Genomic DNA, 15,306 nt, shown 5'->3' with positions numbered 1-15,306 from the left:
ACAAGGCACAGTGATACTGGGCTATTTTTACCTCTGCCGTTTGCAGAGGGAAAACCAGAATACAGTAATGCAATTTATGTATTCTCCTCTATTTCAAATGTGTCTTTGAGAGAGAACATGACAGCACTGTCTGAGCCAGGTCACGGGATATCAGTGTAACACCAGCTATTGTTTGAGCCTGGATCTCTAAACTTTAATAGAAAACTGGGGTCAGAACCAGTCAGGTGCGTGCAGTAAGAGGCATAATAAGACATTTATGAGATTGGAAGTGCAGATAACTTCAAGTTGAGCTGTTTCTGGTGACACCTTTCACTCTCAGCAGTTCACAGCATCTCACTCTGCCCCTTTTTTCATTTCCCTGGACTGAGGTCCTCTGGCAGCTGTCGTCTGCTCTTCTTTACAGGATTTCAGTCTACTCCTTGCACCAGAGCAGAGCCCTGTGAGCTGACTCGGTGCCAGCATGGGTCTAGAGACAATGCAGTTCAGTTGACATGGAGCTGGAAGCTATGGATTTAGCAGCTTGCATCAGTGCATTCATGGGAGCCTGCATTGCATCCTAACTGTATTCCCTGAGCAGATTCTTGGGTTGCTCCGAGTGTTTCCTTGACATGAAGATGCTCTCTGAGCCAGCTAAAGCAGGAGCTAGTCCCATGAAGCTTGCTGTGTCTCTGCAGGCTTTGGATTTGGGAATTGCTGTTCCACTGTCTGTTGGGTTTTGAACTGTTCCCATCTCCAAGATAAACTGTGTTCCAGGAGCAAAGTCAGTGGGGAAAAGAACCTGAGTTTAAATACTGTCCACAGAAGAAGTGTCTCAACCTGCCTGCTTCAAAAATCCGTATTTACACCCTGCTCCCTCTTTCTCTCTAGTTTGCTCTAGGTTGTATGGTTGCACCCTGGAAATGGGATGTCAGTCCCATTCAGGGAGCATAAAGGAAGAAAGAAAATCTCCCCGTTGCTGCCGCAGTGACAGCGAGTGAGAGCCCGAGCAGGAAGATGTCGGCAGTCGCCTCAGCGATCCAGGCTCCTCAGGGCCCTGTGAATCCGCCGCCTCCAGAGGTGACAAATCCCAATAAACCTGGCAGGAAGACCAACCAGCTGCAATATATGCAAAATGTTGTGGTGAAGACCTTGTGGAAGCATCAGTTTGCTTGGCCTTTCTACCAGCCTGTTGATGCAATTAAACTGAATTTGCCGGTATGTTTCTGTCGTCTTCTCAGCCTAAAAAAGCTTTGTGTTGGTCAGGTCAGGTTTGGGATTGCTGAGAGGGGAAATATCAGTGCCTGGGATGGTGTTGGGTTCAGCCAGTGCTTCATGTGGCTTTGGTGTTCTAATCCATAACGAGGAAATGACACTGCACAGCCCTGCAGCGTCCCCAGGCTAATCACAGCCTCTGCAGGTGCTCCAGACCAGCCCAGGGAGGAACTGGGTTAACAGGTGGAAACCTTTTAAAGGCCAAAATGCTCTTAAAATTAGAGACTGAAACTTTGAGCACAGTTTTAGCCAGCCCTGATAAACTTCTGTAAGCGCCAGAGGCAGCCTTTTAAAAAAGAAGGCAGAAATGCTGATTCCCAGACTGGAGGATGTGTGTTTTGGAGTCAGATTCATAATAATGGTGAGACGAAAAAGATGCAAATTAGAAAATAAATATATATGTATTTACATTTACAATTTCCACAAAACTTGAGGGGGTATTTTTTAGGAGGGGGGATGAGGAGAAAGCAGGGTTTAGAGGGAGATGTGAACAAAACTGAATCAGAAGATACAACATCTTCCCTGTTTTTCCAACAGGATTATCACAAAATAATAAAAAACCCCATGGATATGGGGACAATCAAGAAGCGCCTGGAGCACAACTATTACTGGAGTGCCAGTGAATGTATGCAGGATTTCAACACCATGTTTACAAACTGTTACATTTATAACAAGGTAAAAAAACCTACAAAAGCCTTTAGAAAACACCCACCTACCCCTGTGACTGTGCAGGTTTTGAACAGGGCCAGCTCTGGGCCCTCCTTGCGAGGATTTGAAATGCCACTAATTGCAACCACGTTACTCGAAATGCACAAAGCTGTCTTTGTGCTGCCTCTTTTTTCCCCCAGACTAGTTACAATGGCAAATATGCCTTTTAATTATAGGTAGATTTCTGTTTTGGGGTTATGCAGCAAGTTTTTACTCCTTTTATTTTCCGTTAGGAGTTTTCTGGGATGAGCTGCACTTAGTGCAGTGCTCTGCAGGTGTTTTGAGGTGCTTTAATGCTGTGTGTTAGACTGTCTGGCACTAAATAGTATCTGTGAGCAGCAGAAAGGAGTTCAAGAATCATAACTCTGTTCTTTGACTCTGTCTCCATAAAAATGTTCATACTTACACACATTTAGATTGCATATTACTATTGTTAGTTTGGGTTTGGCTGGTTTGCTGTTTTGTTAGGTTGTTAAAATTCTTTGTGTTCTGTTTTCGCCAGTCATTTGTCATCATAGACCCAGACTGGAGAACAGCTGAACTAAACAAATTAATTAGTTTGAGCCACAGAATGTGTGTTTAGCCTCTTCCCTTGGACCTGCTGGCAAGCAGGGAAGGACAGCTTATTCCTTCCAGTTTGCTGCTTCCATACTGCTGCACTGGATGCTGGTTTATCAGGCTCCTTCTGAACTCCTGATAATTCTCTGGATGCAGCACACTTAGGCACTGTAATTATTGCATGCTAGAGCAGAATAGAAGAGCAGGAGAGTGGCAAGCAAGGAGGGAGAGGAGCTAATCTGTTTATTGTCAGCATTTGAATACCATAATTTATTTGAAGGGCCTCAGTGTTTTCTAAGCTCACTGCTTCAGATATGTGACTATACAACAAAGGCTCATATTCTTCTTTGTGCAGCCCACAGATGACATTGTCCTCATGGCCCAAGCCCTGGAGAAGATATTCCTGCAGAAGGTTGCCCAGATGCCTCAGGAGGAGGTGGAATTGCTACCCCCAGTTCCTAAAGGCAAAGGTCGCAAGCCCTCAGCGGGCACACAGAGCACAGGTACGGATCCATGGATCCATGCAGGCACAGGGAATGTTGGGAGCTGTTCCCGAGGCCTGACCCCCCCTTCCAAACTGCTGGACTTTGCAGATGGTGAAGAGGCTGGGAAGGGAGAGCGTGGTCTCACGGTTAAAGCAGTGGGGAGGAAGGTGTGAGATGTCTGGGAGATGCTCACTCGGAGTTTCAGGGCTCATCTGTCTCAAGGCCACCCTGCATTTGTCACACCAGTCTTGCCATCTGTGATTTGCCCATCCAGGCAGCACTTCAGTTAGGGAGGCCAGTGCTGTAGCTTCTCTATGCAAAGAAGAAACCAAGGCAAGAAAAAACAAGGTAGTCAGAAATGCCAGTCTGCTGTCAGTGCCAGAGCGTGGCATGGAAAGTCTTTACAGATTTGGGTTTACACAGCTCACCCTGGGTCTTGGCAGAAATCTGGCACAGCAGAGACTTGGACTCAAATGTTGCTAATTTACTAAACCCTGTCTATTTTTCTTTTGCACACATGATTACATCATCATAAAATTAAAGGATTTATTAAGCCATTGCAAAAGGCTACATACACCATTGCATATCAGTGGAAGCTAGGTTTAGCTCAGCTTACCTAGAATTGATTTTAAATGGATTTAGGACTAAAATGTCCAAGCATGGTAAAACAGTTCATAAAGGACCTTGTGTGGGCTGAGTTAAATGATGGCAGTTTGTTTTTTTTTTTCCCTCTAAACAAGGTCTAATTGTTGCTCTGGGAAAGTCAATTGTTCTTCTGTTTTCCCACATTTCAGGTACTAAATGGAGCTATAAATCTATCCAAGCTCAGAGAAATTAATGATGATGTATCTTTTCAACATCCTTTGATAACACATAGGAGGATTGCTGCTTTGGTTATTTAGGTAGTAGGTTTGTCCCCTTTAATTTACACAGTAGGCAGGTTTTTAGCAGTCAGGTGTAGCATCAGAGACATCGAGACCATCAGGAGGCTTAAACTCTACTGAGAATCATAAAATATGGAGTTGCAAGGGACCCACAGGAATCACTAAGCCCAACTCCTGTCCCTGCACAGGACAACCCCTGTGGCAAATCTGGAGTGCTTTGGACTCCCGGGTGCTTAGGGCAGTGGTTGTTGCCATTTGCATGGTGTGAACACCTCCTACTGTTCCCCCTCCTGCTCTTCTGCCGAGCTCAGTGCAGCTCTGGTAGCACCTGAGGGGTGAAGGCTGTCCCAGAGCAACACACACTCCATATGAAAAGCTGCAATTATTTTGCGTGCGGCTGACCTAAACCCGTGGTACAAGGACTTAGCTCACAGATTCCTCACTTTTTTTCAACCCTGGGTATAACAGCACCGAGCAAACCACACTGTGCCCTTTGTGCTCTCCCCGGCATCCCTTTGCCAAGTCCAGTTTGCTCCCGGTACCCTCCCAGCTGTACCCACCAGCGCCTTTCCCCTCTCTCATTTCCAAGGAGCGCAGCAAGCCGTGGCCGTGTCTTCCGTGTCCCCGCCGGCCCCGTTCCAGAACGTCCCTCCAGCCGTGTCTCAGACGCCCGTCATCGCTGCCACCCCCGTGCCAACCATCACCGCCAATGTCCCGCCTGTCGCCGCCCCTGCCGCCGCCGCCCCGCCGCCGCCCGCCGCTCCGATCATGCCCGTGGTGCCTCCCACGCCCCCGGTCGTCAAGGTAAACGCGGGCAGCTCCTCTGCAGGAGGCGGGCTGCACTGCCAGCCCTCGCTGCTGCATCCCTGCCGTCCTGCTTTCATCGCCGGACGTCGAGCTGGAGAGGGTTGAGAACGGTTCTGCCAGGTTTAACATGGTCCAGATGAGGTGATGCCACCTGTGCTTGCTCCAGATCAGTTCCAGCCTCTCCTGTCACAGCCTTTCCCTGTGCTGCTGCTCCAGGGCTCTTGGAACTCTCCCCATTTAACACCAAATAGCTCAAAGCATCTCTTCCCTCTGTATCTGACTCCTGATTTTACTGGGGCTGTTCCTTTAAGAGCTGCAGCTCAAAGCATCTCTTCCCTCTGTAACAGAGCTCCTGATTTTACTGGAGCTGTTCCTTTAAAGTTTGTAACCCAGAGCATCTCTTCCCTCTCTGACTGAGCTCCTGATTTTACTGGGGCTGCTCCTTTAAGGTTTGTAGCCCAAAGCTCTCTGACTGAGCTCCTGATTTTACTGGGGCTGCTCCTTTAAGGTTTGTAGCCCAAAGCTCTCTGACTGAGCTCCTGATTTTACTGGGGCTGTTCCTTTAAGAGTTGCATCTCTTCCCTCTCTGACTGAGCTCCTGATTTTACTGGGGCTGTTCCTTTAAGAGTTGCATCTCTTCCCTCTGTAACAGAGCTCCTGATTTTACTGGGGCTCTTCCTTTAAGGTCTGTAGCCCAAAGCATCTCTTCCCTCTCTGACTGAGCTCCTGATTTTACTGGGGCTGTTCCTTTAATGGTTGCAGGCTCCAGCATTAGGAATGCTCCTTTCTGCTTTCAGCCAGTTCAAGACAAGCCTGTCACTCCAGTTGGAGGAGACTGATGTTGCCTGCAGGTTTGGGTGCATTAGTTCTGTCTTCCTTACTGAGTAATCTTTTGGGAGTTGTCACCGGTGTTTTGCTATTTATTATGTTAATTTATGGGTAAATTAAGACATTACCTAAATAATTGAAATTTTCTTAGCAAGCTGTGAATTGCTTTAAAAATGATGAAAGCATAGCTCAGAGAAAGCTGGGGGTCTTTTTGTTTAAACTGTGGAATTAACTGTAACAGCTTGGACCAGCAGAGGCACAGAATTGTTTTGCTTTTTAACCCAATAGTTGGGGAATTACTAGAGAAATTGTAAGTCAAATCTTGCAGCTAAGCTGTCCTCCTCGGAAACCTGTCTTGCATTTCAGTTTCTGTCCAAATAACTTGCTTCTGAGAATCAATTTCTTTTTAAAACTCAAGGATGAACCCAGAAGTGAGTTTGCCGAATAGACACTGCAAAATTAATTCTGCTTGGGATTTACTTAAGATTTCCCTGAGATTTCTCTGAGGAACTTCTTCCTTCCTATCTCCCTCTCCAGAGAAATAAATCCTTGATAGGAGCACGAGAGAGCTGACTGGACAGTTCCAGCTTGAATTTATGTGAGAGGGTTTGTTTGCTTAAGGCAAAATCTACTTTAGCACACCCACTAAATACAGGGGAGTGAGGGCTCATGGGTCTTTGGTGATTAATATGCTTTGGTTCAGAGCTTATAGCCTGATCCTGCCACTGAGGACTCAGACATGTGGTTGAGTTACTGCCACTTGCTCAGTCCTGATACATCAGCTGAGCTGCAGTAATCGACTGGGCAAACACCAGGTAAGAGTCCTGGCTTCTATCTCAGGGAAATAACACATTTTGCAGCCATGGTTGGGCTTGCGTTGGTTACTGTTGGAGCCTCTAGTCACAAATCCATTCTCCCCAGTGAAATAACTGGGGTTTTTTTCTGTCAGAGGACAGGCAAAACTAAGGATGAGCTGTGCTAGGGTTTGTGCTGGGCATGCACTCATGGAGCCTGTCCCTGTGCTGTTTCAGAAAAAGGGAGTGAAGCGGAAAGCTGACACCACCACCCCCACCACGTCTGCCATCACTGCCAGCAGGAGCGAGTCCCCCACGCCGCTCTCGGACCCCAAACAGGCCAAAATCATCGCGCGCAGGGAGAGCGGCGGCCGCCCCATCAAACCACCAAAGAAAGACCTGGAGGATGGAGAGGTCCCTCAGCACGCAGGGAAGAAGGGCAAACTCTCTGAGCACCTCAAGTACTGTGACAGCATCCTCAAGGAGATGCTCTCCAAGAAGCACGCAGCCTATGCGTGGCCCTTTTACAAGCCCGTGGATGCAGAGGCCTTGGAATTACATGACTATCACGATATTATCAAACACCCCATGGATCTCAGTACTGTGAAAGTACGTCTTCATTTAGCACCTCTTTTTGCAGGGGGTCCCTCTGGTTCCAGAGGACTGGCTCCTTTGTGGGAGGGAGAAGGGGAAAGGGTGGAAACTGAACCTCTTTGGATACCAGCTGGATATTTTTCTATTTTGTTTCCTTCCCCTCTCCCCTTTTTTTACTCTAACCTGGGACAATTTTTTTTCCTGCCCTGCAAAGCAGATGATGTACACAAAGCGAAGTACAATGGCATCCTCTCCTATTTGTGGCTAGTCCAGGTATTTAACTGGTGTTCTTAGCATTGTGTTGCACTCTGAGAAGAGGAGGTGCTTTATTTCATAGGATCCAATTGATGGTATCCCATTTCCAGAAGCTGCTGCTTGCCTACTTGGTGGTGGCAGATAGGCTTACACTGAGCAATTCCAGCTGGTATGTGATGGTACTCAGGGAGATATGTGCTGGTTTTGTGGTCCATGCTTGGCTCCTCAAGAGTTTAGCTTAGCATGATCCAATATTCTTGTTTTTCCCAGTAGATTTGGAGGTTTGCTGAATCCTTCCATGAAGCAAAGCCCTGTCTTTGTAATTCCCATCTTCTTGTGAGGCAGAATCCAGGAACTTAATTCTCTGTTGATGGAGGGGAGACTTCCATGTGCAGGAGCTGAAGATACTGTAATTGCTGCCTTTCAGTGGCATTGCCAGAAGGGTTTTACTGGCAGCTGAACCAGTGCCTGGGATTGTCTGAATGCCCAGGTGACAGAAGGGCAGCTGTGGTTGTGATTCCTGTCATACTCCTTGGCAGATGCTGTGTGGTACCTGGGAGCAGCACGTCACACTCTGATGTGCCATGCATCCGTCCTAGGGATGCTCTGGGTCTCCAGACATACCTGCAGCCTGATAGCTGAAGCCCCAAGTGATTGCAGGAAGATTAGAGATGGGCAGAGTGAGATCCTGACCCTTTCAGGCTGGTATTTCCATGTGTGCTTAGGTGATTTCCTATTGCAAGAGATCCTTGTGCTGTGTTCTGAAAAAATCTAAGTGCAAAGTTGTGATTTCTTGAGTTGGTGATTTCTTTGTGCTTAAATCTCTTTAAGGTCCTGACTTCATTCTTTTAAAATTATACACCTCTGCCCCTTCCTGGCAAGTGCAGGTGATATCCTCTCTCTGCACTTGACTAGTGTAGAAAATTTGAGACAGGCTGATGGCAAACCCAGTGGAGTCTTTTACACCTAAAGACTCTGGGTTTCTCATTCCACATGGTGGTATTTTTCTTAATTAAGTTGTTTGAAATGCTGTCTGGTATTGGTTTTTTATGGAGTGTTTTATTGTCATTGCTCTTGGCCTGCAGATCGTGGTGTGACTTCTCAGAGATGCAGCTCATAATATGTTCACTGCCTGGAACAGAAACCTGCCATTTGCAGGCAGTGTCATTTTCCAGTGTCAGGGACTTCCACTGTGGCTCTGAAAGGTTTTTAGATTTAATTCTGCCCAAGTGACAATGGCTGTGATAAAGCAGCACAACTAAGAGCCTCCAAACTAACCTGGGAGGAATTATGTGAGACAGTAAAACACAAGTATTGCTGCAGCTGTAACACATCTTGTCTCTTGGCTTCTGTGGCTGTGTTAGCTTTGATTTTCCCCAGAGAATATCCTGCATGTCCAGGAGCGTTTTCTTCCCTGGCAGAGGTGTCTCCAGGAGGATTTGGAGGTTGTTTTCTCTGTGTGTGGTGGAGGAGGCAGTTTGGTTGTTGTGACTGTGCCAGGGGCAGGTGAGATGGAGGGGCTGTAGCTGAGCTTGCTGCAGCCAGGAGCAGAGAGACGTGCTGGAATTTTGTGCTGGAGCTCAGACTGAGAATGGGAGCAGCTGAAGGGACAGGATCTGTGAGCTCATTTCCATCTCAGTTCTCTTTATCAGAGAAGGAAAGGGCAGAACTGCTTGGAGTAGGAAAAGATGGAAATGTGAGGAGAGAGAGGCAGCAGCTGTAATTCCCTGTGAGGAGTGGGATGCACTGAGGCTGGAGCTGCTGCTGCCCTGTCCCCAGGCAGGCAGGGACCACTTGCAGGACATCCCTGTCCCCCTTTGTGGGGCTGGGGGACCTGGAGCACCTCTTTGCTCCATCCTCTGGCTGCCAGGTCCCAGCAGTGACCTGGATGTCTCTGCCTTTGCTTTCCTCAGTGGTGAACAAGCAACAAGCCTTGCTGTGCAAGAGGATTTCCACAAGGTGTTTACTTTTGGAATAAAGCACTTCCTCCAGGGATGTAACTGCTCACCACTTGATTTTCCTGCAGTGAGCTGCTGTAGCTTCAGAGCAGCTGAGGGTGTCAAAAGTGAGGAGACATTCTTTGTGTCCTCTGTGGGCAGGACGAGACTTACCTTAGAGCAGGGGACACATTAGACATGAGGCAACAAATTTATGAACAGTAAAGGTGATTTAAACAATTGATTGAGGGGGAAAATTGTGATTGCTTGTGGAATAGAGGATGGGTGAGCTGCCCTGTCTGACTCCTGATTTCCACTTGTAAATGTAATCACTTTTTTTTTGGTAAGCAGCTGGATATCTCCAAGTGTATTTGTAACAAGATGTTCTAGCCCACTGATTTAAAGTGCTTTTCTTTCTTTTGTTAAGCTAATTATTCTTTATAAGAAAACAAAACAAAAATCCACAGATTAAAAACTGTAGGGCTAGAAAACTGTTGAGTTTGGATGAAAAGCAAAGCTTCAGACACTGGAATGTATTTCATAGGCAATAATCAGGCCCTTAGTATGCCAAACAAATATAAAAAGGCCTTTCATGCAGTAAGATGTATTTTAAAATAAATGGACCCTTTGGTTTGAACATATGTTTTGCTTTGGAATTGGCCTGAGAGGCTTTTCAGACAGGAGCACCACAAACCCATTTCCCATTCTGCTTTTGTGCTGTGCCTTCCAGGCTGTCTCCTGGTTTATTCACCAGGAAAATGAGGTCTCCTGACAAAAGTCTGCCAGATGTCTGGCTGCAGAAGAGCAGGGAGCAAGGCTGCAGGGATGTCTCCACCCTGCATCAGGTCCCTCAGAAGCTGAATCCCTGGAAGTGAAATTCTGCCCTTTTCACAACAAAAACAGCTCCACGAGTCATTGCAGTGTTTCAAGACAGTTAGAAGGTCTATCACAGCTGTGAAATTTCTGTACATCTGTGAAAAATGAGTATTTTGCTTGTGTTAGGGGTGGGTGACAGACCCTGAGCACCCCAATTGCTGTTGGGATGGGGGATGTCTGTCCCCATCATGTCCCCAGCCTGTTTGCCACTGAACCCTTCCCTTCTCTGGGCACACAGGTGCCCAAGACACACAAAAGGGAAGCCTGTAAGCACTTGGCAAAAATGAGAATTTATTTAAACCCAGCTCTTTTAAATGCAAATGAAACTTAGTGTTAGCTTCTGGTTCCTTTCAGCAGGAGTAATTGAAGCTAAGGTTTTATACATAGTAGTAATATATGCATAAAATCAATTAAGTGTTAGGAGTGCTATAAACTGCTCTCTAAACCCAAATCATTGAGTCCCAAACATCAAGAGAAATGGCTGGAAATGAGAGCTGAAAAATAAGGGAAAGGATCCAGGTACAAATATTTGACATTTAGCCTCACTATTCTAGGAAATAACATTATGAGTAAGTTCATAAAGGGTGAAGACTGTATCCATTTCTATCAGTTGGGTTTTTAAATTAAGAGTGGGAGTTGTAGTTTAACTGTAAGTGCCTATTTTGCTGTAGGAATTGCAGAGGAAACCTCCTGCCCTCTGTTAGCAGGAAGTCAGAGTTAGATTTTTGTGATCTTTTCTGCCCTTTCAGATTTACAAGGCAAATATATCCAAGCATATGTTGAAATACACACTTCAGGTACTCCTGTAATTGTAACTTGCTTGTTGACTCTTGCCCTTTCCATCCATGATCCTTGTTTCTATCAGTTCCTGATCCATTTTTCTTACTTATTTTTCTAATAGTTTCTAAATATTTTCTGGTAGAATGTGGACTCTGACAGATTTATATTCTACTACTTAGAAAACAAGGCCAATTTAGAATCTTAGTGTTGGAACTTCTATGAGATATCAGCTTCTTTGGTTGCCTGATGTTTTATAAAGCTGAAACTCTGAATGTAATTTAGGAACCAACAACCCAAATCCAACTTCTCTTCTCTTAGATGAGATTTTTGAGGCTCTTCTGAGGTTCATGTGTCCTCCATGCAGTTGCTACAAATGCTTTTTACTTAATGGCTTTTCTTTTTTTTTTTTTCTTTCCCCTTTCCCTTTGGCTTGTTTATTTGCAGAAAAAGATGGACAGTCGGGAATACCAGGATGCACAAGGTTTTGCAGCAGATATTCGGTTAATGTTCTCGAATTGTTACAAGTACAATCCTCCAGACCACGAGGTGGTGGCCATGGCCAGGAAGCTCCAGGTAACGGTGTTGGCAAATGCATCTTCCAGAGTGTTTTTAGTTCAGGTACAAGGTGAGATCCGGGTGTGGATCTGCTCTTGGCACCAACAGGGAGATTCCTCCAGCCTTGGAAAGAGGCTCGTGCTCTCTGCAGGACTGTTGTGCTCTTCACGTGGCATGGGCCCAGTGACACATTCAGCTCCTAAAATACAATAATCCTTGTTTTTTAAAGTGATTGGGTGATTTTCTTGGGATTTCCAGATGGGCAGCCACATTCTGTATATCATTATTTATTTGTAGTGCAGAAAGACCCTGCCCCTGATGTATTTACGAGACCAGAGTGAGCTGTTTGTGGCCGAGGCTCCTTTGGTCACCACTTTTCCTCCTTTTTGCAGGATGTCTTTGAGATGAGGTTTGCAAAAATGCCCGATGAGCCTGCAGAGGCTCCCCCTCCACCTCCCCCCACAGCCCCAGTGGTGAGCAAAAGCACAGAGAGCAGCCACAGCAGCGAGGAGAGCTCCTCAGACTCCGACAGCTCTGATTCCGAGGAGGAGCGGGCGACTCGGCTGGCCGAGCTCCAGGAGCAGGTACTGCACCATCCCAGCTGTGTGTCTGTGCATCGGACAGAGCACAGCAGCAGGAATTGTGTCCTGAAAAATCCCACCTAGGCTGGCATGCATGGAAACATTCCCAGCCTTAGGGGAAAAGCCTTCAGCTGTGCAGTCGGTGCGTGTTGGGTGTGATGGTAATTTTCTTCAAGATGGTTTTTCTCAGTGCTGATGCTCTGTCCTTCCTTCTGGGATCCCAGAGAATGAGCTGCTTGATTTTTGACATTACAATATACTTACACCTTGAGATGTAGAGGGAAGGGTTTGTGGAGGCAGTAGTTACCTTGCCTTGATGGTTTTTCTGTTTCCCCCCAGCTAAAAGCCGTCCATGAGCAGCTGGCTGCACTGTCCCAAGCGCCAGTGAACAAACCAAAGAAAAAAAAAGAGAAGAAGGAGAAAGAGAAGAAAAAGAAAGATAAGGAGAAGGAAAAAGAAAAGCACAAAGTCAAAGCTGAGGAGGAGAAGAAACCCAAGGTGGCTCAACCACCAAAACAAACCCAACAGAAGAAAGCTCCAGCTAAGAAAGCAAACAGCACAACCACAGCTAACAGGTGAGAGCCAAGGTGCCTTGAGGGGAGAGCCAAGAGCTTCCAGCTCTGCCCTTAATTCCTGGGGAAGTTCAGTAGTTGTTAATTTGCTGCTGGATGCTGTTCCCATTTCCAGACAACTCCAGGGAGTCTTTAACTTGGAGCTGGCAGTGGAACCACCGTGTTTTCACTGTCCAGCTCTTTGAATCCCTGCCTGATTGCTCTCAGATAAGGTTCTGGGGGCTGCCTTTTGTGCAGCCACCAAGAACGTGCCATTTCATGGCTGTCCCCCTGCTGCTCCTTGGGCTCATTGTCACACTTCACAGGGCTAAAATATAATAGGAACACAACAGCTGATCTCGGGCTGCTGAACTTTTTCAGCACTTGTGGTGCTGCTCCAGCCATCTGATGAGAGCTTCAAAGCCAAGAGCATGGGGATGTTTGTTACAAGGGAGTCGGGGGGGAAAAAAAAAGAATTCATTGCTGTGTCCTCATGAATGTTTTCATGCTTGACAACCTCCCCAGGCAGCCCAAGAAAGGAGGCAAACAGGCATCTGCAACCTACGACTCGGATGAGGAGGAGGAAGGGCTGCCCATGACCTATGATGAGAAACGACAGCTCAGCCTGGACATCAACCGCCTGCCCGGGGAGAAGCTGGGCAGGGTGGTTCACATCATCCAGTCCCGGGAACCTTCCCTCAGAGACTCCAATCCCGACGAGATTGAAATAGATTTTGAAACCTTGAAGCCCACAACGTTACGAGAACTGGAGAGATACGTGAAATCTTGTTTACAGAAAAAACAAAGGAAACCATTTTGTAAGTTAACCTCCCAGGGAACGTGTTCCCCTCAGCAGCTCTTGGGCTCAGCTTTGGAGTCAGGGCATGTGTATTGAGATTCTCTTATGCACCTGTTGGGTATGTGGTGGCAGGAATTTTTAGAGGTTATTTTCTCCCAAGGAAATGTACAGAAACTTCCTGGTTTTCTCTGTTCTTTCTTCCCATGGTGTCCTGCTGCAGAGACCTGGAGAGCCATTGTGTTCCTTTGCAAGACCTGTGGGATGCCTTTCTTGCTTACCCAGGCTCTGGAAGGCCCTGTAAAGGTTTCAGTCTCATTGTGTCAGGTGTTACGTGCACACATCTGCAAGGATCAATTTCTTATCCTGAATAGTTTAGCATCTAATTAGGAAGGAAACAAGAAACGTGGCTGGGATCCAAACCATCAAGGCAATAAATGATTTGCACAAGGTTACCTGTGGATTCTGGGCGTGTCTTGAGTTGTGTATTCACCCCAAAACTGCTCTTCCTGTGTGTCCTGGTCACCACATCGGCCTTAACCTCTGTCAGTTCAGAGCATGAATGTCAATCTGCTGCTGAGTGTGTTGTTCAGTGTGGGACAGACTTTGTCTCTCATCCAAAAAGAGAATTCCTGCAGACCCTGGAGAGTTTAGCTCCAGCTGGACAGCAGTAGGATCACTTACCTGAAGTGCTCCTGACTCTTTTGGTTAAGGGAGTTCTGCTTTTAGGATTATGACACAAAAGCTACTCCTTGTTCTTGCAGAGCATCTCCATTCCTTCCTCAGGATTTTCAGGAAGGCCTAAGCAAAGCATAGACTTTGACCTTTCTTTTTGCCTTTTTTTTTTTTTTCCCTGAATCCTTCACTGTTGGCCTAGCTCAGGAAAGGATTTTCTAGAGTTCTTAGGAACAGGAAGCATCCTCAATTTTGGAACCAGAGCACAGAGTAACAGAGATAACCTCAGATATCCACCCTGTGAGCCTGGCATGCCTGAGCCTGGCTGGACTCCTGTGCTAAGTGTTCCTTCTTAGGACTGTGCTTTCCAGTTTTCTTTTTTTTTTTTTTTTGTTTTTTTTTTTTTAAACCATTGCTTTAAAACAGCTCATAGAAATGTAGGTATTTCCTTGCTGGATCAGGCAAAATATCTGGCTCCTGTCTTGTGCTTCCAATCCTGGCCAACACCTGTGTTCAATTACTCCTCCTTTGCAGGAATATTTCCTTTCCTTGGCAGTGTGAGTGTTGCTGCTCCTTCTCACCCTTTCCATCCTGTTGCAGTTACATTCCTGTTGTCTGACAGCCTTTGCCTCGGTTTTAATTTGCCTTTGTTTGTTTTGTTTTCTATTTAGAGCAACATAAACACCAGTAGATTCTTGCGTGAGGGGATCGGAAGTTTTAATGGCAGATGCTTTACTCCTGACAACCTTTAATGGGACACTTTATTTTACAGGGCAGAAAACCCATGTAACAATTCTGTAATTACAAATCTGTAATTATTGACCATATAACTGGCTGGTAAGTAACCTGTAATGACAAGGTTATTACATGGATATTTCTATCTTCTAAAATACTTTCCAGAAGATCTCTGTTAAAAAAAATTTGCATGTTACAGGATGGTGGTGATTTGATGAGCAAGGCAACTTCAGGTGTTGTCTTCTCTCTGGGATGTGTAGTTGCTGTGTGAGCACTGGATGTTGGCAGTGTCACTGCAGAGTGTGCACACAGATGTACATGCCCTGTAAAATAGTGATGTCCACTCTTTCCCCCTGCATCCCTGCACTTTCAGAAACTCTCTGTTCCTCCCCCACAGCTGCCAGTGGCAAAAAGCAAGCAGCAAAGTCAAAAGAAGAGTTAGCTCAGGAAAAGAAGAAAGAACTAGAAAAACGGTTACAGGACGTCAGTGGGCAGCTAAACAACAACAAGAAGCCTGCAAAGAAAGGTAATGGCTTTGTGTTTATGGGAAAACAGCTCCCAAAAAATGAACAGACTTTGGACAGGGTCAAAACCTCAGCCTTGGGTTTGTCTCTGTGACAGGAACCCTCAGGGAGTTCCCACTGAGCTGCTGTGTG

General features: G+C 46.2%; 1 protein-coding gene and 1 long non-coding RNA gene across 3 annotated transcripts in view; one reads left to right on the top strand and one right to left on the bottom strand.

The window, feature by feature from the left end:
* BRD3 (bromodomain containing 3) overlaps nucleotides 1–15,306 on the top strand; it is a 36,728-nt gene that overhangs the window by 15,377 nt on the left and 6,045 nt on the right. For both annotated transcript variants that reach the window (XM_085594202.1, XM_085594203.1), the window contains exons 2-11: nucleotides 868–1,194; nucleotides 1,789–1,926; nucleotides 2,873–3,020; nucleotides 4,476–4,690; nucleotides 6,553–6,924; nucleotides 11,202–11,330; nucleotides 11,705–11,896; nucleotides 12,233–12,468; nucleotides 12,970–13,262; nucleotides 15,048–15,176. In XM_085594202.1, the coding sequence (XP_085450328.1) occupies nucleotides 994–1,194; nucleotides 1,789–1,926; nucleotides 2,873–3,020; nucleotides 4,476–4,690; nucleotides 6,553–6,924; nucleotides 11,202–11,330; nucleotides 11,705–11,896; nucleotides 12,233–12,468; nucleotides 12,970–13,262; nucleotides 15,048–15,176 (2,053 nt within the window). In that variant the 5' untranslated portion in view covers nucleotides 868–993. The remainder of the gene's footprint in view (nucleotides 1–867; nucleotides 1,195–1,788; nucleotides 1,927–2,872; nucleotides 3,021–4,475; nucleotides 4,691–6,552; nucleotides 6,925–11,201; nucleotides 11,331–11,704; nucleotides 11,897–12,232; nucleotides 12,469–12,969; nucleotides 13,263–15,047; nucleotides 15,177–15,306) is intronic.
* Nucleotides 867–4,565, bottom strand: LOC146765888 (uncharacterized). Its single transcript, XR_014958860.1, has 2 exons — nucleotides 4,447–4,565; nucleotides 867–3,314 (listed from the first exon to the last, which is right to left on the bottom strand). It is a non-coding gene; the product is annotated as an uncharacterized LOC146765888 (long non-coding RNA).

The sequence above is a fragment of the Lonchura striata genome, chromosome 17 (assembly GCF_050655825.1).
Source record: "Lonchura striata isolate lonStrDom1 chromosome 17, ASM5065582v1, whole genome shotgun sequence".
NCBI lineage: Eukaryota > Metazoa > Chordata > Aves > Passeriformes > Estrildidae > Lonchura > Lonchura striata.
This window is presented reverse-complemented; position numbering and strand designations above follow the sequence as displayed.